This window comes from Sturnira hondurensis, unplaced genomic scaffold, assembly GCF_014824575.4.
Source record: "Sturnira hondurensis isolate 20B ecotype Veracruz unplaced genomic scaffold, ASM1482457v3 Scaffold0007406, whole genome shotgun sequence".
NCBI classification, from domain to species: domain Eukaryota; kingdom Metazoa; phylum Chordata; class Mammalia; order Chiroptera; family Phyllostomidae; genus Sturnira; species Sturnira hondurensis.
In genome coordinates, this window is record NW_028080037.1 from 2,502,434 (window position 1) to 2,523,328 (window position 20,895).

The 20,895-nt window shown below is 62.1% G+C and overlaps 1 protein-coding gene across 3 annotated transcripts; it reads right to left on the reverse strand.

Annotated features, from left to right (window-relative positions):
• Window positions 1–186: 186 nt before the first annotated feature.
• On the reverse strand, window positions 187–17,503 carry RFLNA (refilin A). 3 transcript variants are annotated; one of them, XM_037051902.1, is made up of 7 exons: window positions 17,307–17,503; window positions 13,596–13,717; window positions 13,070–13,219; window positions 11,746–11,803; window positions 9,766–10,081; window positions 2,056–2,165; window positions 187–1,615 (listed from the first exon to the last, which is right to left on the reverse strand). In XM_037051902.1, the coding sequence occupies exons 5-7, from the start codon at window positions 9,970–9,972 to the stop codon at window positions 1,282–1,284; spliced, it is 651 nt and encodes a 216-aa protein (XP_036907797.1). In that variant the 5' UTR covers window positions 9,973–10,081; window positions 11,746–11,803; window positions 13,070–13,219; window positions 13,596–13,717; window positions 17,307–17,503; the 3' UTR covers window positions 187–1,281. The 3 variants fall into 3 exon arrangements, with proteins under 3 accessions (XP_036907797.1, XP_036907799.1, XP_036907798.1); XM_037051904.1 differs by lacking the exons at window positions 11,746–11,803; window positions 13,070–13,219; window positions 13,596–13,717; window positions 17,307–17,503 and adding an exon at window positions 10,317–10,515 and having other exon boundaries at window positions 9,766–9,948; XM_037051903.1 differs by lacking the exons at window positions 11,746–11,803; window positions 13,070–13,219; window positions 13,596–13,717; window positions 17,307–17,503 and having other exon boundaries at window positions 9,766–10,202.
• Between the last annotated feature and the right edge of the window lie 3,392 nt (window positions 17,504–20,895).

A 20,895-nucleotide genomic window follows, 5' to 3' on the forward strand; every position in this document is an offset into this window, starting at 1 on the left:
TGGGGTGGGCCCCGGGCCTCTGCATTTGTTAACTGGCCCCTGCATGGGGTGGGGTGGGCATCGAGCCTGTCCTGCGGCGGCCGGAGCACGGGCCTCCAAGCCCAGCAGCCAAGCGGGGGGGACTGCGGGCCTACAAAGTCCAAACTCACCTGTCCCGCCCCCGTGCCACTGAGGGTCCCAGACACACCGGATTTATGCATTTTATTAAGATAATCAGTCGATTCTTAAGTTACTTCTTTGTTAATCAGAAAGCATATCCGGAGAGAGCACGCACCGCCTGGGTCGATATATAAAAATATCCTCCTTTAGTCTCCCCGACACGTGGGCGCCGAGCGCCACCCCCCTTACCGCACGAGGGCGCTGACGCCCCAGCCTCTGACCCGCCTCGGGGGCGGGGCCCCCGGTGGGGCAGCCCCCTACCCACGGTCAGTTCAAGCCCGGGAGCGTTTCCGAACACAGCTCGCTGGCTGGCTTCCGGGGTTGTCCTGGGAAGGACCAGGCCATGAGCCACCGGCCCTGAGGACCTAGTTTTTCCCGGGGAGCAGGTGTGTCCCTTCTTCCTCTCCTGGCACGCAACCATCGTGTTTGGTGGTGGGTGACCGTCCCCCACCCCTCAGGTCTCTCTTTAAGCCGACTGGCTGGGCAGGAGCCTCAGGCAGGAGACAGAGGACACTTCCAAGACCTCAGCCGCCTCCCCGGGCCCCTGGCACGACGAGGTTGGCAGGACGCCTTGCAGGTAAGGCCCCGGACACAGAGCTCAAAGGCCTCCGCTGGGAGAGCTGTGTCCCCCGTCCTCCTCACGGGGCACAGGCCACCGGAGCAGCCCAGATGAGTCTGTTCGGGGCCGCCCCCCTCTTCCTCTGCCCGGCACAAATCCCCAGCACCAGCCCCGGCGTCAGTGTCCTTCCGGCCTCAGCCCGACCTCCCGGCTGCATGTACGCCAGGGCTTGCTCAGCGCCAGCCTTTCGGCGCCAAGCCGCATGCGTCTGGAAAGCCGGACAGCGTCCCTCTTCCCCAGCCTGGACAGACACCGCGGCCAGGGCCTGGCGGAGCTGCATCAGGTCCCCCAGCCAAGACTCCTCGGCCTGCCCCTGGGGGCGGCCACCACCTGGCTGCAGGCTCCACACCCTGTGCCTTGTGCTTTAGGGGCTAATAGAACTGATCCGTGTACGGGGTCCACCAGGACGCATGGCCGGGCAGCAGGTTGGGCGCTGGGCCTCCCCACCCTCCTCCTGCCCGGATCCAGGCTCAGCCCTGGGGTCTGCGGTCTTCGGTTGCCCGTCAGAGCGCAGAGGGCCCGAGGCCGTGGGCCCCGGGGTGCTGGCCCGGCTGCAGCTGCACGCTGGACGTGAAGCGACGGCAGGGCCGGCCCAGGTTGCAGTGCAGGGTGGTGCGGAAGGAGCTGCGCGCGTGCTTGGGGAAGATGATGGTGGTGCTCCCGAAGTGCAGGGCGCGCGGGCGCGGCTCCAGGGTCAGCTGGCTGCGGTAGCTGCGCCACGTGCAGTCGGGCGCCGCCACGATCGTCTCGCTGTAGGCAGTCACCGTGGGCACGTGCGCGTAGAAGACGTTGTCCCGGAAGTGCTTCTGGGAGGCGTACTTGACCTCGGAGTTGCAGCTGGGAGGGTGGAAAGGGGCGTGAACGCAGAGTGGGGCCTGCCTGCCCCCGCCCCACCGCAGGACTCACACAGGGTCAGGGCCAAAAGGTCAAAGGACAGAAGGCCTGTGCCAGCTTAGAGGACACTAGAGAGGCTGGACCCTGAACTGGGATAAAAATGTGCCTTAAAGGGCATTTGGGACAGCGGGCAGAATGGACTCTGGGTGTGCACCGGCCTCCCCAGGTGGACAAAGAACCAGGTTTCAGCCACGTGGAACTCGGAGGGCTCCTATGACGCTGGGAGACGCCCAGCGGGAAAGGTGCCCGGAGGTGCCGGTGGGGTTTGTTATAGCGACCAGCCATAGGGGGAGGTGGCACTGCGGAGCCTTAGCCCAGCCCCTGCCCATCACCCCACCACCACCCCGGGGCCGCCCTGCCCCCGCCAACCCATGCCCACTCACCGGATCTCGTGTGCAGGCTCAGGGCTCACCTCGATGCCCTCGCCAAAGAACACTGGCAGCAGCCGGGGCCTCATCTCCAGCGGCGGGGCGTTCGGGGGGCGGGATGGGGACTGCAGGGAGAGCCGTGGACATGGGGTTACGGCAGGCCCTTGGTGGCCTCTGCTCCCCTGGGCACAGGAGGCCCACCTACCCTGTGGATCCTGAGACCCCATGGGCTGCCCACCCCAGCGCATACAAGGGGCCGCTCTCATCTCTGCACCCCCCACCGCCCACCCCACTGTCCCAGGACAGCTGCCCCTCTTGACTGCGGTGCAGGGGCACTGAGCCCACAGGCGGTGTAGGCAGATGAGGGTTTGAAGCAGGAATCTGACAGGGACAGGCCTCTCCCTCCGAGACCTGTGGTCGCTCCTGGCACCTCCTTGGGGGGCCATAGTGACATCACCCAGGAGCTTTCACCTGGTTCCGATGGGTCAGAACCAGCCTGACCCCTAGACCAGCACTGGTGGACTGGAGCCCCTCCCCATCCACACAGAGGCCTCTGCCCTCCCTCCCGGTTTACACCCAGTGTGGCCACCGGGGGCTCCGGAACGCCAGCCTGTGCACGGTCAGCTCTGTCTCGCTCTCATGAGGTGCAAGCCCCACGTCCCAGTGCCCCTGGGGGCTGCAGGGACGAGTTCTGTCTGAGACGTGTGTCCCCTCCAGGCCAGTACGAGCTTCTCCAGTGCGGCTTCCTCTTCCTTTTGGTGTATCCTTCGGGGTGGCAGCCACGTCACTCACCAGCCACACAGCCCCGATCCCCTGCAGGGCAGACCACACTCCAGATGCTTCCGGCATCTTCCAGGGTTCCCCTGCTAGGTTGACGCCCACCCCAACTGCAAGACTCCAGGACTTGATGTTTCTAAAACAACTCTCTCCAAACAGGTGTTTTCCAAACACGTGCCGGTGTTTGCTGAGCACCTACTGTGTGCGGTCCCTGTGGGTGGTGTGTGGCACGGAGCCTCCAGGGCTCTGCGTGGTCAAGGAGGGGTGATGCGTGGTCACTGAGAGGAGTCAGGAGAGACAGGGCCCTGGGAGGGGATGTGGACACTAAAGTTTTCGGAAGCACTTCTCTGGTCCAGACGGGGACTCACTGGGAGAGAGAGGCAGCTGGTTTTTTTAACCAGCTGGTTTTAACCACCCCCTGCCCCCAAGAAAGAGTAATTGCCAAGTTCATGAGCAGGCAGGACATCTTGGAGAGGCAAAGCCCCAGGGGCCGCCCTCCTGGGTCCATCCAGACTAAAGAAATGGCTGAACCCCTAACACGGCCTGAGTGGACTTGGGGCCGATGGGCCAGCAGCCCCACATAGGCAGATCTGGCTGCCGATGGGCCCCCTGCACACAGGACAGGCTCACCGCACGGGCTGGCCCAGGCAGCTGGGCCCTGGGCATCGGTGGTCAAAGGGCCCTAGTGGAAAAACAGCCCCAGCCCGCTGCGCTGGGAGCTCCTCGTGAGCTAGGACAGGCAGTGAGACCCAGACGCCTGCTGGCATCCGGCGGGCCTGGTGGTGCGACAGCCCCAGAAGTCGCCGAGGCCCAGTGACGCCCCCGCAGGGCCCCAGGCCCACAGGAGGGGGAAGCTCTGAGAAGCCCAGGCTCAGGGCTACCGGGACTGTGCCAGGTCAGTGAGGCCCGAGGGTGGGCGTCAGAAGTGCCTGTCGCAGCCAAGAAGGCACACCATGGGCCCTCGGAGGGTGGCCTCTCGACCACCCTGGACAGAGCTACTCCTTAAAGACTGGGCCACATGGGATGGCAGCCTCCAGGGCTGGGGAGGGCCCACGCACGCAGGGGAAGAAGCACCCGGGGCTCTGGCCGCACAGCGGCGGCTCAGGGGCCGCCTGGAGGGAAGACGGATGCCAGGAGGCTTGCACACAGGCCTGGGAGCCTGGCAGGGACGCCAGAGGTGCCAGCCAGCCAGTGTCCCTGGGGCTCAGGGCAGGGGAAGAGAAGTGGGTCCCAGACAAGCTGCCATGTAAAGCCTGGGCTCTGCGGTCTCCCAGATGCCACCCTCCCCGCCCAGCACGGCCCACAGCCTCCAGCTACTTCTGGGGTCCCAGAGAGCCCACGGTGGGCTGGGGGCTGGCCGGCGCCCTGGCCTCCTGGGTGGGCAGGAGAGGGAGCGGGATCCGGAGGACAGGCCGCTGCCAGGCCGGGTGATTCATGGGCCTTCCCTGAGGGTAAGTACTCGCTGGCTGGAAGTAAAAATACACCCGAGTGCCCCAGCCTGCCCCGTGCTGGCTGTGGTGCAGGACTCGGCCCACAGGACACAGGGCGATAACCGCTGCGTGGGAGCGCGCGTGCCCAAGGCAACCGCCCCGCGGGGGGCCTGGCCTGGCCGGCAGGGACACAGGAACAGCACAGCGGCGTGTGGGCCCACAGCGTGGCCCCAGGAACTCGGAACTTTCCCCCATCAGTGGAGGGTGAGTGGATGGAGGAAGGTCCGGTCCGGGGCCCCAGCGGGCCACCAGGGAGACCCCACACAGGCGGGGCATCCTTGTTGAAGCCATGTGGAAACTTTGCCCCTCTCAACTGGCCTCACCGGCTGGCGACAGATGCTGGTGCGAAGGAAAATAAACTCCATTGTCTTCAGCTGGTATTTGAGATCTGAGGCCAAAAGTTCACAGGTTGGCCTAAGGTTGACCTTGACCATCGCCCAATGAAGAAAATGATCCATGGGGGGGGCTCTGAGGAATTCTCAGCGCTCTTATGAAGGGCCTGGGGCTGGCGTGGGGGGGGGGCATCCCCTGATGTGGCACCAAGGGGCAGGTGAATGGGGCCCAGCGGGGGGCCCAGCGGGACCCTCAGGCTAGGACCTGGCACCCAGAGTGTGAGACTGTGAGCTTGAGGGCGGGCCAGCTCCTGCCCCTGGAGGCCAGCGGGACCCTGAGGAAGATGTGTGACCTGTGACCGTGACCCCATTTGGAAAGGGGTCCTTGCAAATATCAAGTGACAATGAAGTCCTACTGGACAAGGGGCCCAAATCTGCGGACCGGTGTCCTCCTGAGAAGAGGAGGGAACTTCAGACGCAGGACCCACACAGAGGGGAGACAGCCAGGTGACAACAGGGGAGAGATTGGAACAGTGTGTCCTCAAGCCAAGGGACAGCAAGGATGGCCAGTCACCGCCAGAGGCCGGGGCAGACACGGGCAGATTCCCCACTCCTGCCCCGGAGGGTCACAGCCCCGCCACACCTCGATTTCCGACTTCGGGCTCCAGGGCTCCGGGAGAAGGAGTTTCTGCTGTTTTCAGGCCACTCGGTTCGGGGCTTTGTTTCGGGAGCCCTAGGGCAGGCACCTGCAAGGTTCTGCCAGTCACCAAAGGAGGGATGCCAGCCTTGGCTGCAGGAACCCAGGGCACATCCCCAAAATGCCCCTCACCATGGCCGGGCGGCCCCTGGGAACAGGACCTGCTTTCTGTGCCCAGAAGACAGTGTGCTCACCCCCTGCTCTGATGGAGGGAGGGAGGGCCTGGTCTGAGAGGGTGCAGGGGGACCTGTATGTCAGCCCCCGTCTGGAGGCCCGTGCAGGAAGGGCAGATGGTGTCCCAAGAGAGTGGGTGCCAGTTCTTGCCTGGGGCCCTGTTCCCAGGAAGTTGGCCCCTGCTGGTCCCCTGTCTCCTCTGTCCCCAGGGCACCGGGAGGGGTGTGAGCTGCATTTCTCAGACAGCTGCCCCCACCGCAGGGGTGGGGCCCACCGGAGGCCAGGTCACCGGGACTAAGTCCATGGGGCTGAAAGGAGGCCCCAGGGTCTCCAGCTTTTCCTCCCCGGATTCTGCTCAGGCCCCTCCCACCCTGGCCGGCCGCACCTGGCTCTCCCCGACCTGAGCTGGCTCAGACACTTCGCTGATCACCGGCACACCTGGAGGCCTGTGGTGGGCCGGGGGGCTGACCCCTTTCTCCTCAGCTGTCTGCCCATTCACCCATCCTTCCTTCCCAGTCCTGGCCACTAACTGCCTAAATCCAAACCCTCTTCCCTTCCCCCTACCTACCCCCCATCTGGTCTCACCATCACAGGCAGAAACAGAGAAACAAGACTTTCTGGGAAGCAGTGGAAGGGGGTTCGGGGGGACAGCCAAGGCCCCGAGAGGTGGCAGGGACCAGGGCTGGTCTCAAACAGCTGGGCAGCCCCAGGAAGTTCTCAGTGATGGAGCAAAGACACGCCCCGCCCCACCACCAGTGCCACCCAGATATGGCCCTCAGAGTCCAGGCCCCAGGGACCGGCACCTCGTCCCAAGGAACATTCTCTAGTGCACCGCCCAGAAATCAGACCCACAGATGGGGGGGCGTGGCTGCAGCACCTCGTGCCACCGCCCCTCAGCAGGCCGAGGCCCTCATCCACCCCAGACTCGAGATCTGTCTGCACCTCACCTGCCCCAGTGGTGGCTGTGCCCCAAAGGTGCCCCCAGAGGACTCGGCTGGATCCCAAGTGCCATTCGTGGTCTCCCTGGGGCGGGAAGGTGGAGCAGGGTAGCTTCCCCGAACTGCCCTGTTACCCTGGGGGGACAGGCTGCACAGGACCCTCTCCCCTCAACCACACCATCAGCGTTGCGGGGGCGAGGGAGGAAGCCCGAGGGGCACAGACCGCATCCACCCTGCTCCTCCGGCCCCGCTGGCAGCCACAGCCGCGGGGTGTCCTGCAGGGGGCTGGGCCCTGCCCACGGGGACGAGCCCCACATACATCCCCATCTGCACAGCCGCTCCCAGTCAAGTCTCTGATCTGGGTTTCTAATTTGCGGGGGGTGGGAACTCATACCTTTAAAAAAATTAAAACAAGTACGTGCCTAAGAGACCAAGTGGAACTTTACTCTCTGGCCCTGGCCCGGCCCACAAGCCCTGCTCTGCCTCTGCAGGCCTCCTTGCTGCCCCAGCGGACGCCCACTGCCCCCGCCCCAGGACCTTTGCACTTGCTGTTCTCGGCCCGGCGCACACCTCGGCCCTACAGCCATGAAATCTACTCCCTGACCTCCCCTGTGGTTTCTGTTGAAGGTCACTCTGTGACCCCCCCCACCCCACTCAGCAGCCCTCCTGGTCCTGTGTCCCACTGGAGCCCCGTGCCATGAGGCAGGGACCTGAGACACCTTGTTCCCTGCTCTGTCTGCATGAAAGGGCCCCTTCTGTGTGCGTGGCATACAGTAGGTGCTCAGTGAACACTGGTGGGGTGAACATCTGCTTCCCAGCTCTCATGGGTTTGGGGTCACCGGGAACATTACTGTCACGGCTCCAACGAGAGAAAGCCCAGGGCCCGGGCAGAACGGGACGGTCCCTTCCTACCCAGCCTGTGCCAGTGCCTCTGCGCCCTGGGTGGGCGGTCTGGTGGCAGCCAGGAGCTCTGCTTTGACGGGCGCCCTGGGGAAGGTAAGTCCCGCCCATTCAAACAAAGTGAGGTGGGGGGACCCTCTTGGATGACAGGGAACAGCAGATTTCACACACACACACGTCCAGCACAATAAATCCAGTGACGAGCCGATGAGGACCCCAGCGGTGAGAGTGTGGGGACAGGCCTTTAGCTCACCCCCTGACCACCCACTTTGCCCAGGATCGCCAGGCTGGGAAGTGGGTGTCGGAGCGGAGGCTGAGACCCGGCCACATGGTTTGCATGGTCGTCCCCAGCCTGCTCGGCCTCTGAGACCATGGCCTCCAAGACCAGGACGGGCTTCTGTCCCTTTCCCCCGAGACAGGCAAGGTCTGTGGCCGACACTCGGCCTGGAGGGCGCCCTCAGTGAGCCAGTGGTGAGGGGAGGTCGTTAAACACCAGGTTGGCGGTGAGTTAATGGGAGGTGTGGTATCCTGCCTGCCAGTGAGGAGTGGGGGGGTACAGGGGGCAGCTGCAGGCAGGCACAGAGGTTCACGGGCATTTTGGTTTTTAATTTTAAAAAATACAACCCACACAGGTAGTCTGTGAGCCTCACCGTGAGAAGTGGGGCGACGTAAGGTCTGAGGTCTAGCGACGCCGCAGCCTGATTTAGGGCTCCAACCCAGCACGGCCACTTACCAGCCGGGCGGCTCTGGGCAGACGGCTGACCTCTGTGCCTCAGCGCCCCCCTCTGGAAAGTAGGGGGGCAGGAGTGACCCCTCACTGGAGCGTGGGGAGAATGAGTGGCCGCACCCCGAGCCTTCGGGACAGCTCCTGGTGCCGGCCCAGCGGCACCCCTACCTGTGCAGAAGTGGCCCCGGCTCCTGGCCGCTGAGCCAAGCTGCAGGGTCAGGAGCTGCAGGGTCCGGAGCAGTGCGGCTGCAGCCCTGGGTACATCAGCCTGAGGGACCAGCCGAGACGCGCCGGCGGGCACACCGGCTGGCCTGGCAGGCAGACAGTGTCTGGAGGATTCTGGGTCACGCACACAATAGAGGGGAAGGCTGGTTCCCTGTCCCTTTTCTCTGGGCCCCGTGGGGTGGGGCACTGCTGGGGCTTGTCCCGAGGTCCCCTCCAAGCCATGGTGCCAAGACCGAGACCTTCAGGACAGCCAGCGGGACCAACATCACCGCGACAGTGCCAGTCACCTCTGCTGGCCTTGGAAGTCCTCAAATGCCCCTCCCACTCTCAGCCCCCAAAAGAAAGACCAAAATTCAAACGCACCCAGTGATTTTTGTCTAAGATAGTGGTTCCCAAACTTAGCTGCACATTAAAAACACCTGTGGAGGTTTTGCAACTCCTGAGGCCCCGGGCGCAGCCTGTCTGGGTGAAATGCGGGGGCGGGGGCCTCCAGGCTGGCCTGGCGTTTGGAAAGGTCCCTGAGGGAGCCTAATGCCCAGGAAAGTTTGGGGCCCACGGGGCTACAGAGCAAGGGGCACAAGTGAGGTTCATGTCAGCATCCTGGGGGGATGGCCTCAGCCCCGGGGGACCACGGACAACCCTGCCAGGGCCCAGGCCACAGGCCGAGGCCCCAAGAAGGTGCCTGGGGTCCTGCTCCCCAAACAGGCAGTGGGCAGCGCAGAGAGCGAGGGCAGGGGTGGGAAATCTCCCTTCAACTTGTCGTTTCCTCTGGTCAGGAGGAACTGGGTCCCCCCTCCACTGGCTCCACCTGTGGGGACACCAGTGTCGGTGGAGCCGCCAAGCCACACGCTCACTCAAAGGCCCACTAAGTCCGGCAGGAGACAGACTTGAGTCTCCCGACCCGGGTCCCAGACTCCCCCCCAACCCCCACCCCAGCCCCTGGGCCCCAGCTCCACGTCCACACCCCTTACCATCCAGGGAGAGAAGCGTTTCCCGTCTGGGTTTGCTTTTTTAGAGAAAGAGAAAAAAGACTTGCAAGTTGGCAGCGGGGGCCAGTAAACAGGGAACTGGGTCGGGAGCGGCGGAGTGCGGACGTCTGTTTGCACTGCCCGGCCCAGGGTTCCAGCCGCCCGGGAGGGGCCGAGCCTTCCAGCATTTGGGCCAGTCCTGCACCCCCTGCCCTCTCCCTGCTGACTGAGGGGTCGGCCGGCGGAGGGGCCCACCGCCGGGGAGCGGTCTGCAGGTCCCGAGGTCAGGCTGGGCCGCCCCCACCGACTCGCCCTGGTCCCTACCTGGGCGCCTGCCTGTCACTGGGCCACCTTGGCTGAAGGTGGTGGGGCAGGCAGGGGTGGGGGGCGCTGAGGGACTCGGTCCTCGCTTTTTACGTGTCCCTTCTGGGCCCACCGCGCGCAGACCCTGCCCACCACCGCCCCGCTGTCCGTTCGGCGCCCGGGAATGCGCTTACCGCTCTGGCCTGGCCGGGTCCCGGGGGCTCCGAGGAGGCGCCGGCGCCCCCCGCGCGGGCGTCCAGGATGCCAGGCTCCAAAGAGTAGAAGGGCGGGCTGGGGCTCGGGCTGGGGGGCAGCCCGGAGTCGGGGCTGTCCAGCAGGCCCTCCCGGCTCCGCTCCCTCAGGCTCTCCTCCATGCCCTGCAGATGCAAGTGGCCCACCATGTCTGGGGGCCGCGGGGCGCGGGCCCCCGGCTCCTCGGGGGGCTCCGCCACCGCGCTCCGGGCCCGGGGCTGGCGGCGGCGGCCGGGGCAAGGGCTGCGCGCCCGGGACCTGCGGGCAGAGCCGAGAGGCGGCGCTCAGGCCCGGCGTCCCCGCCGCCCTCGCTCCCCACGGGCGCCCGGAAGGGGCCGCGACCGGGCTTGGAGATCCGGGCTCCCCGCCGCCACGCCGGGCCGCCGCCGGCCTCTCCGCACCTTCCCGGCCCGCACCTCCTTTTCTAGGCGCCGCCCCCTCCCTTCCTCTCCCCGCCCCCGCCGCCCGCCCAGGCCCTTGCTCCGGGACTCACACCGGGCCGGGCCTGCCGCGAACCAGGGCTTCCCAAGTGCCTCCGCCCGGAGAAAACGCCCCGCGGCGGCTCGGAGGGGTGGCTCGCGGGGTCCCCCAGTCATCCCGAGCGGGGGAGGGGCCAGGTCCGAGTCTGTGCGGCCACTCCAGGCGCTCCCCGGCCCGCCGAGCCCGAATAAAAGACGCCTTAGAAAGGTCTATTTCGGGAGCGCTGGCGCGGCGGCGGAGGGCGGCAGCGGCCGGAACGCGCGCCAGCGCCCTGCGGGCCGGCTTCCACCCCGGGGCCCAGCGCCGTGTTTACGCTCGCCGCGCGCTGCCTGGCCTTGGAGGGGAAAGGGGACCGGGGCGGGGGGCGCGGGGAAACACGTCTCGGAATCCTCTAGTGGATTCCTGTTTACCCAGTTTCTTCCAAGCAGGTTCTTGCTCACTGACCAGGGTCCCCCCTTTTCTTCCCTCCCCCAGAGAGAGGGCACTGACTCCCCTTTCTTCAGAGGACTGGCAAGGAGCCCCTGCACTTCCAGCCCCCACCCATCCACACAGACAGCCCACCCCACCTCCCGGGGCCAGCCCCCACCAGGAAGGCACAGAGTCCGGCTGCCTGCGGGCCGCTCTGTGAAGAGCAGGGAAGGGGAGGGGGGTGGCTGGGGCCTGGAGGGGAGCATGGGCAGAGGGAAGGGCTGAGCGTGTGGAACGCACCCCAGCCGGGATTGCTCCGGGCCCCCCCACCCCGCGCCGCAGGCCCCACCAGCTCTGGGGAACCCAGGCCGATCAGGGGTGAACACACCAGCCCGCAAACTCTGGGAATTTCGTGGGGAAGTTAAACCCCATCTGTAATCGGAGGGACAGGTAACAACTCCGTGTGCCAGGAAGGCAGCCCCAAGGAGGTGACACTTTCAGGTGAGACCCAAACAGCCAGGCAGTGAGTGGGGACAGCAAGGCCCCTGGTGCTGCTGCTGGGACTTCTCCCAAGAGTGGGCGGGGACAGAGGGACCTGTGATGGGGACACCCATAATCTATCTCCAGGCCAACCAGGACTGGCGTGAGAATCTGCTGCCCAAGCAGAATGAACCTGGGGTTTGAGTGTCTGGAACGTTCTGGAGAGAAAACGGGACAGCCCATTTCCTTCCATTCCTGGGCCCTCAGTCCCAAAGTGGGCGGGAGCTGCCATTGTCTCACAGGCAGCAAGTGGGGGGCCGGCTCTTCCAGAGCGCAAACACAGGACGAGTCGCCTGCTCCCCGAATGCCACTGACCCCATGGGGTGAGCCTGGGCCCACCACAACCTCTGCTCGCTCTCCTGGAGGTGAGTCCCTGACTGATGGGCAGGGATCCTTCTGGTCACGTGGACTGAGCGTCCCTGGTGCCCTTGGGGACAGCACCCACCGGGGCGGTGCGAAGTCAGGGCGGGGCGCACAGCTGAAGGTCGGCTCACCTGGGTTTGAAATCTTGACGCCTCCTCCATCTTGAGTAGTTTTCGCATTGATTTCGACCTTTAAAACATCGCAGTAAAACGCTATTGGTCATGGCTTTCCGGTCTGGGCTATTCCCGTGAACTCGCCTCACCCTACCTGATCTAGCCAGTGTGCGCCCCTCGCACTGACCGGCTGGCCTTCACACCCGCGCCCATGTGGGTTCCGGGGTTCCCCAGCGCCCACACCCCGCTTCTGTCGTGTGGAGTCACGTTGGAGATGAGTCAAATGTCAGACACCCAGTCAGCAGCCCACACCAGTGACCCCAGGGGCCATGACCTCTGACCTATGGGGATCAGAAGCCACAGGCCTTGGACCGAGACCCCCTAGTGTGAAAGCTGTTTCTCACAGGGCCAGGTGGTCTGCGAATGTCAAAGAAGAAGGAAAGGCCAGGATCTCCATACGCGAGCTGGAGCCAGCAGCCAGTGGGCGGCACTCCGGCCAGCTCAGACGCCCAGGACTTCAGCCTGGGCAGTGTGAGGCTGGGCAAGCCAGGATAGCCTGGGGGCCTGCTCTGGGCCCGCTGGGGTGCTGAGGCATCTGGGCTTTATCTGCCTAGGGGTTGGGGGATGAGGTCTGCAGGGATTTTGAAGCAGGTTTCCAGAACGATCTGGTCCCAGGGGCTTCTGAGGGTGTATTGAAGAGAGAAGAGGAAAGAGCCGTCGGGCAGAGAGAGACGCTTAACAGAAGAGGCCTCAGGTTGCCCAACCAGGGGTCCGGAAGTGCACGTCCCGTGCTGGAAAGAAGGGGTGACCTCTGCACCCCAGTCCATGGGGAGAGGGCCGGTCACCCAGGAGCTGACGAACCCACCAGCTTTTAGGAGCATGTGGTAAAGAAGGAGGGTGACACAGACTCACCCAGCGCCCACGTCAGGGGAGCACCCCTGGATGCTTGGGGAGAGGGAAGCCTCTTTGTAAGAAGAGGAGAAGGACTGGGGAGCTTGGCCTCTCTGTGCGGAGGTCAGGCACACTGTCCGGGGGCGGAACCCCGGGAGACAGCAGCAGGCACACGTCACTCGGCATTCCCAAGCGGCCACCACAAGTTCAAGTGGGGTTCACAAAGGCACAGGGAGGAGAGGCAGACGGCTGCTTTCTTACCACCAGCTCTTGACAAGTCCCCCTCGACCTGGGCACAGGCACATGGGACCAGCCTGTGACACGGGCTTTAAGTCAATGGCCCGGCCAGACAGCCACCTGCATGTCCCCTGCAGGGCCGGGGGCCCTCTGCCCGTCCTTTCCCTGTCCCCAACCCGGCCTCTGCCGTCCCTGTGCTTCCACAATGACTCACCTCTTCATTTTTAGCCGCGTCCCCTGAGCCTGCGGCCGGTCTTCGCCGGGCAGCTGTCTGTCTGGGGCTCGGCCGCTGCTCTCTGGCCTCACCACCCTCGGGCCCGGGCAGGGCAGGCGCTTCTGGGACCAGCTCTCGACGCCCTGTCCCCTAAGAGAGGGAAGAGGGGACATGAATGCAGGGTGCCCTGGGACCTGGGGGCGTGTCCTGCTGGCCTCTGCCTGTGTGTGTTTGCATCTGAGACAGCTCAGGAGCCCCGAGGCCCCGGGCAAAGCGATTACAATTCTGCTGGAAGGAGCTGACTCCCCAGCCCAGCCGGGCCGGGCCTGGCCTGGCTTGCCTGCTGTCTTCCCCCCTCGCTCCGGAACGGGGTGACTCTGTGTCACTTCTAGGCCACAAGCAAAGAGTCCTCAGCTGAAGGGTGTTTGTGGCTGTTACTTGCTGGTTCACACCTTCAGGATTTAAGGAACTTTTGGCTGAAAAGGCCTTTTCTGCCAGCTTCCCCCAAACTTGAGTAAACACAAACCTTATTTATGTCTGCAGAGCACTCAGTGAAGGCCGGGGCCGGGACAAAGATCCCTCGCAGGGGGGTTGTGGAAACGCAGTCTGGAGTCGGGAGGGGGCTGGTTGCAGGTCCCAGTTTCTGTTCTGTAAAGTCAGAGAAATAGACCAATGAGAAACCAGCTCCCTTCGCCCCCACGCAGCCACGGTTAACATGGGACAACACGCCTGCTCCTTCTCAGCCTGCCTGTCCCAGCTCTGCATGGGAGTGTGTGTGTGCATGGGAGTGTGTGTGTGCATGTGAGTGTGTGGGTGTGCAATACGGCTTCGGGGGCTGCTGCACCGAACCCCTGGAAAGTTGGTGGCAGATGTCCTGACCCTGAACTCCACGGTGCTCTCGGAGGCCCCTCTGAGAACAAAGGCAACTCTCCACCAACGGGGGACCCCCTTGGTGAGGGGGTGAGGCAGGGTTAGGAGGGAATTTAACATGGCACAACCATCTCACGTGACCTGCATGTCATATTGAGGTGCCTCCTGGGGCCCCACATCGTTCTTGAAAGCCGTTTTCTTTTCTAATTCACGGCCCATGCCCGGTCATTGGGGGACATTGGGGGACAGCCCTCTGCGGGATTGTGGGGCACACGTCTTACCAGCAGAAGTGACCTTCCCTCCGGGCTGTGGCGTCAGGGCTGTCTCCACAGAGGACGGCCTCCAAAGGCAGCTGCAGCGACAGCCGGGCACACTACCGTCTTGGAGGCTGGCACCTCCAAGAAGGGCTGCGGGCTAGCCGGCAGCCCGAGACACAGCGGTGACCACGTGCCTGCCACTGAGAGCCCTGGGCCTGCAGGCCGCCCTCGGGTCCCACCGGGCCTGTTACGGGAAACATGCGCCAACCTTGGCACCAGCGGGTGGCGGAGGCCACAGGGGACCCTGGGGTTGCCTTCAGTGAATCTCCTCCAGTACATTCACTGCCCCTCCCTTCACCATTTTCCAATGTTTTAGGGGCTCCTGGTGGCTCTGTCCCCACCCCGCACAAGTCAGACCTACACGCCTCCAAGCCCTGATGCACTCAGCCGGCACTGAGGTGTCTCCCTGGGCGAACCTACGGAGGTGAGTGTCTGGGGTCTCCCCCACATGCCGTGCCACCCAAAGCCACTGCGAGTGATGGCCTCTGACTGGAAGCTGCGCTGCCACATGAGTTGGTGAGTCTAGTAGCCCGAGCCCAGTAGGCCGACTTGATCAGGGGGGTTTGGGGGACAATAAGGGGTTTGCACCAGAGGAAAAAAGGACTCGTGTCCAGAAAGCCACACGGCTTCGCAAGGGCCATCATGACACACGCTTGCTAATGGGGCAGCTGCTGGCCCCACCAGGATACAGAGGCAGGCAGGACCCCACACCTGTGCACGTTAAAAATCACAAAAGTCATGTCTCACCTGGTCAGAGCCACAGCAAAGTCCAGGGGGTGGGAGGGAAGGCGTGTGAGGGAGAGAACGGCTGTCCTAGCTCCCGCCACATTCAAGTGCAGGGGTTGAGTGGGGGCCCTGGGGCCCCTTTGTCCTGCAGGTGCCCCGGACAGAGCACGCCACAGAGGAGGGCAGCCGAGCGACATTTCTGTTCACTGTTTAAGGAAGACCCAAGTCTGGGCAGGGATTCTGGTCGCATGGCTTCCGGCTGAAAGTGAAGAAAAAGGACGTTGAGTCAGAAGCACATGAAAGGTTCTAGGTTCCTGGCACGGTGCCTGGGGCCAGAGGTGGCAGTCATACCAGGCTAGATGATGGATGGATGGGTGGGTGGGTGGATGACGGATAGATGGATGGATGATACGTGCATGATGGATGGGTGGGTGATGATGGATGTTAGACATTTGGATGATGGATGGATGATGGATGGATGGATGGGTGATGGATGGATGGATGGATGATGGATGGTGGATGGATGAGTGATACATGGGTGATGGATGGGTGGGTGATGATGGATGTCTGGTAGGTGGATGGATGGATTCTCAAACTAGAACATGTCTCTGTGATCATCTCTGTTGTCTGTATCTCGCTCAGTTTGCACAGATAGTTTGTGCACACACAAATGCCCACTGGGAGCAGAAAACTTCACTTAGAGACCACTTCTGATGGCCAGGCTCTTCCAAAGCAAGGATCGGCAAGTTGGCAACTAACTCTCGGAGGTTTAGTCAGAGGAAAGGGTTACCTGCTCTGTAAGGGGGAACTTGGTGGCTCAGCTGGACACACCATGCCGTGAGGAACAGGGCCAGGCAGTGGTACTGAAGAGAGGAGGGAAAGAAGTATGGCCAGACAGCTCACTGGTTTTCAAGTCCTTTTCTTCGAGGGGACAATGCTGTGCTATATTCCCCAGGCTTCTGGACACATAAGTGTGGCCATGTAGCTGACTTCTGACCCCTGGCACATGGGTGGGGTGGGCCCATAGAACTTTTGCATCCCCTCTCCATCACAGGCTGAGTGGAGAGGACTCCAAGGGTATAAAGGAGGGTGGAGCCACAGGGTGGAGGGAGCCTGGGTCACTCAGTGACACTGGGAACAGCCTGCTGGTGGACAGCTGCTCAGCCACTGAGAGTTGGGGGGCTGTTTGTTACAGCAGCTAGTGCTACTTGTCCTGACCAATACAAAGGAGATGAGGAAGGCAAGGAGCAGGGCTCTCCCCTCCTATAGGAGACTCCAGAAAAAGGAGATCCCCAGCTCAGTGGTGTTCAGAGGCCAACTTCTAGGACAGTGGGCAGGGCCATGAAATAACTTTCTCTGTGACCCAGGCTGGCAGGCAAACACAGGGAAGGAAGGACAGGTAGGAGGTACCAGAACCAGGCCACCCAAGGTGAACTCACTTGACATGGGGTCAAAAATCCCATATTTTCAAAATGAAAAGGGGGAAAAAGAGGCTTGATTAAAACATCAACTTGGAAAATGAATTAAAAAATAATAAAAGTTTCAAATAAGCCACTTTCCTCTTAACTCACCGAAGTGTGATAACTCCAATCGTTAGAGTAGACAAACAACAAAGAATGATTTTTTTCTGTTTAGTTTCCATCAGATTTGGGGGGCGGGCAGCTCTATGATTCAGAGATTTTTTTGGTAAATTGTTCAAGGGCTTAATCACCATTTATTTCCATGGCTATAGGTTAATTTCCATGGGCCAAGGTTAACCCTTGTGGATCCAGGCCACCATGGATTCAGTACTGCAGGTAAAAGGGGCCCAGCCTGTGTCCCCCCGCTGACCACCGGGTGGGTGTCCTGTGACGTCAGGTGGGACCAGAGTGTTCCTCTTCCCTCCCGGACATGCCAAGCAAGACCTCTGCAACTGCCACTTCGCACCCGAGGGACATCAAGCAGTGGCACCTGACCAGAAGGACGCCTCCCGGGGAGCTTGCCTGGCCAGCTGGCTGTGAGGCCCTGGCTGAGGTGCCCCGGAAGCTGCCCCAGCTGCCCGTGACCTTGCCTTCCAGCGTCCACCACATTTCCCGCTCCTGTTTGTCTAGCCTCCTTAGCTATTTGTGGGGAAAATATCACGGTGGGTAGGAAGTTTTTGCTCTGAATCCAAGGAAAGAGAAGAAAAACAAGAGCAAAAGGAAAGGAGCCTTAAAAAAAAAGACTTTGAGACATGCCGAATGCGCTTGTTAAGCAAATAATTTCCCAGGGTTTCCTAATGGACAAGGAAACTTGAGAGCTAAAAAAAAAAAAAAGGAAAAGAAAAAAACAGCTGAAGAAAATACCTCCATTTCAGACTGGCATTATGTACCCACCGTGAGCCTCCTGGCATCTGCCAGTGTCGAGGGTCCGGTCAAGATGTTGCTTGGAAGCCAGCTGGACATCTGGAAGCTTCTCAGAACCTCCCCTCTCGCCCGGGCCCCAGAAGAGGCTTTGTGGCAGTCGCTCTTGGCGCCTAGACCTCTATCACACGGGAAGGAGAGAGTGAGTTGTTTTTCTTGGAACCAAGGGCGAGATGGATTCTTCTCAACATTCAGAGCTCTACTCAGATGCCACCTCCTCAGGAAGCCTTCCCGGACTACCCCTCCTTCCCGGGCCACTCTGTCCTCTATCACCCTGCTTTCCAGTCTTCGTGGAACTTAACTCCACCTAAAATGACAAGGTCTTTTGTTTCCGCGTCCGCCATGCTAGCAGGTGACTCCATGGAGGAAGGAACTGTACCTTCCTCGCCAACTGTCCCCGGCACCTGGGAGTGTGTCAGGCACCTAGTAGGTTGTCAGTAAATGTTGGCTTAAATTGAACCCTTAAGTGAATCCTGAGACATTGAGAAGAAATTAGAGAGGCATCATTGCATTCCAGAAGGACCAGCCCTGTCTCCTGAGCGTTTCTTTGCAGGAAACGTGAGATGTGTGTGCGTTCATATACGTTTCTTTTCTTTTCTTTTCTTTTCTGTAGGTGATTCCGGACCACGACCACTGTGCCGAGCACGGCCTGTGTGCTGGGACCCTGTTCCGAGCAACCTTCCTGCCCACAGGCCTCCGCCCGAAGCTGTGCTGAGCCCGTGGCCAAGTGGCGCGTGGGCTGGCTCCCAGGGGTCTCCAGTCTGCCTGCCTGCTCTGCATGGACTGGGGTACATGCACCCACGGCGGTGTCCTCATCACCCTCCAAGCACAAACCGCACCCCATCCTCACGGGAAGGACTTCCCAAGTGACTGCCATCAAGAGCCAGTAAGGCTGAGGCAGCTTCTCCGAGGGACAGCCGATGTGCCCTGGGGCGTTTGGGACACCCAAGGATGCCAAGGTGGTGGGACATCAGCTGGGACCCGGGGGTCCTTGGGAGGGAGGAGGAGTCTGGTGGATGAGCCAGAGCATGTGCCCCCAAGTGATCTTGTCCTTCTCGAGGTGGCGCAAATGCAGCCCAGACAGATCCTGCGGCTGCTGTTTGAGGCGGGGCCCGCAGCAGGCCAGTGACTCTGAACCGGGGGCTGGAATGGACTCTGACAAAGGGGCCACTGTCTTTGGAGGGGCTGGTCAGGGCCCAGCAGAGCCAGCAGGCGGGAGTTTGCACAGCTGTGGCTGCGAGAAAACACGTTCTCCAGGCTGACCCGGGCCCGCGGCTTTGGGCGTTAAACCTGACACTTTCCAGATGTCGGCAGTGCCCTGGCGTTGGCATGGTCCTTGGCGCCCTGGCCCCAGGCACACACACGCATGCTCGCACGCTCGCGTGCACGCCCCAGCCCTGTGAAGGCCCCATTGTGCCGGGACCCCAGGCCTCTCCTGAGGACTCCACACCCAGACCTGAAGGTGAGTCCCCTGGGCTGAGCCGGAAATTTATGAGCTGGATTTCAAAACAGTTCAAGTTCAAAGTTGGCTCCGAGGCAGCTGCCACTCTGACCGCCGTCCTTCTGCATGCCTGGCTCTGGGCTGGATGGTAAGGGGGTGCTGGGCGTGCCTTCTAGAGGGTTCTTTTTAACCTGCATGAGGGCGAACCCTGAGATCTCTGCAGCCAGAGCAAGGGGAGCTTAACAGGGGCTCAGGGGTGGGGGGCCCCTCCATGGCCACTCTCAGTCCTCATCTGGCCTGGAGCACAGCCCAGGTGGCCCCCCATATGTGGGCCCCAGCTACCTGGAGACCCCAGGGCCCAACCTTTTCCAGCTTCCTGGTTCTGGAAATCTCCCCACTTAGCAGCCCCACTGGAGGGGCACACAGGTGCCCTGGGGCAATAAGCTAGCTGAGGCCAAGTCACAGGTGGGAAGGGGGACCCTAGGCCATTTTCTTGAGCAGCAGGTGGCTTATGGCAGGGGACACCCCAGGCCCCACCCCGACATGGGGTCTCTGAACGCAAACAGGTGTGGCCTCCCTGCTGGTGTTGACACCAGAGGGTTCCCTTCCTGTCCCTGGCCCTGGGTCATGGAAAGTTCACAGGAGGTTGTAGGAGGCGAAAATGCTGACTCACTGTTTCTCCCACAGGTTTTGTCCCCTGGGGGCACACCTGGGGACACTGAGAAAATGCCCTCTCAGGGGGCAATGCCCTCTCAGGGGGCTGGACAGGCTGCCGCAGCCTCCACCCTTGCAGGCAGCGAGGCGGGCACCGTTTTTACACACAGAGAGCACACATCCAGGCCGTGAAGCCCCCACCCCAGGCTCCAAGTCCTGGACCTCGGTCTGCTGCTCTGCAGAGCGCCTCGTGCTGGGGCCTCTCCTCCTGCGGGGGGGGGGGGGGGCGCGCCCTGGAGGTCCTGGGAGCTGGTCTCCCAGTGCCCGCTCATGGGGCCCCCACAGAGCCTGCCTCACACATCTGTACACCCTGGCCAGCTCTCGGGGCCTGGGGATGAATCGGCCCATTCTGCTCCTGGCAGACGGACCGGCCTGTCGCCCGCTCCACCTGTCTGGTCACCGTGCTGGAGCTCTGAATCCCCCTTTTGTGGGGCTGGTGGGAAAAGGGGGACCTTTGGAGCCTTCCAAAGACACTCTCTGGGCCCTGCCCGTGAACCGGTACCCCCCCACTGCTGCCCCGAGTGTGGGCTTGGTGTCTTTTGGGACAGGAATGAGCCAAAGGACTTCAGAGCTGTGGCTCTCAGACTGGGAGAGACCTGGCAGGCGGCCCAGTGTGCTGGCGGCCAGAGAGGCGACTGTAACCCTGGGCCTGGGATTCCGTGCCATCTGGGCGGCCGAGACGCATCAGAGAGTAAGCTTGAAGCTGGGGCATTTGACAAGCGTGACCCATGAGACAACAGCGCTCTCTGGTCAGGAAGTTGAAGAGACATGCGTGGGCACACTCACACATGCGCACACTCACACGCAGGGCCAAGTAACTGGTGAATCAGGGCCCATGACTCGGTAAACTGTGTCCCCCGCGAAAAGGCATGCTGGGGTCCTAACCCAGGGACCGGGAGAGTGGCCTTGTTTGGAAATGAGGGCTTTGCAGGTGTGGTCCGGTGCCCACGAGGTCTGGAGGCGGCCCGGTCCTAAGGGCAGCCGTCTGGAGAAATGCACGGGGGAGACGGTGCCCACGGAGACGGGGTCTGGGAGACAGGTCTGCCGGGTTCAGCCCCGTCCTCTGTCCGTCCTCCGATCGTCTTTTCAAAATGGAAATGATGGATGATCAGAAAGACTTCAAGACTAATACAACAAGCCCCACAATGGCTGCCAGATCGAGAAAGAAATCATCGCCCCCCAAAGTTCTGGGTTCCCACCAGAGTGGACGGTCACCCTGCGCTTGTGTCAGCTGGGCCTACGCATTTCATGTGGCATTTCTACAGGCTCCCAAACATATCACTGAACAGTAGGGATTATATGTTTTAAGCTGCACATATATGTATATTACTGTATCTATCGTTCTACAAGTTGCTGCTTTAAACTTTTTTTAATCAA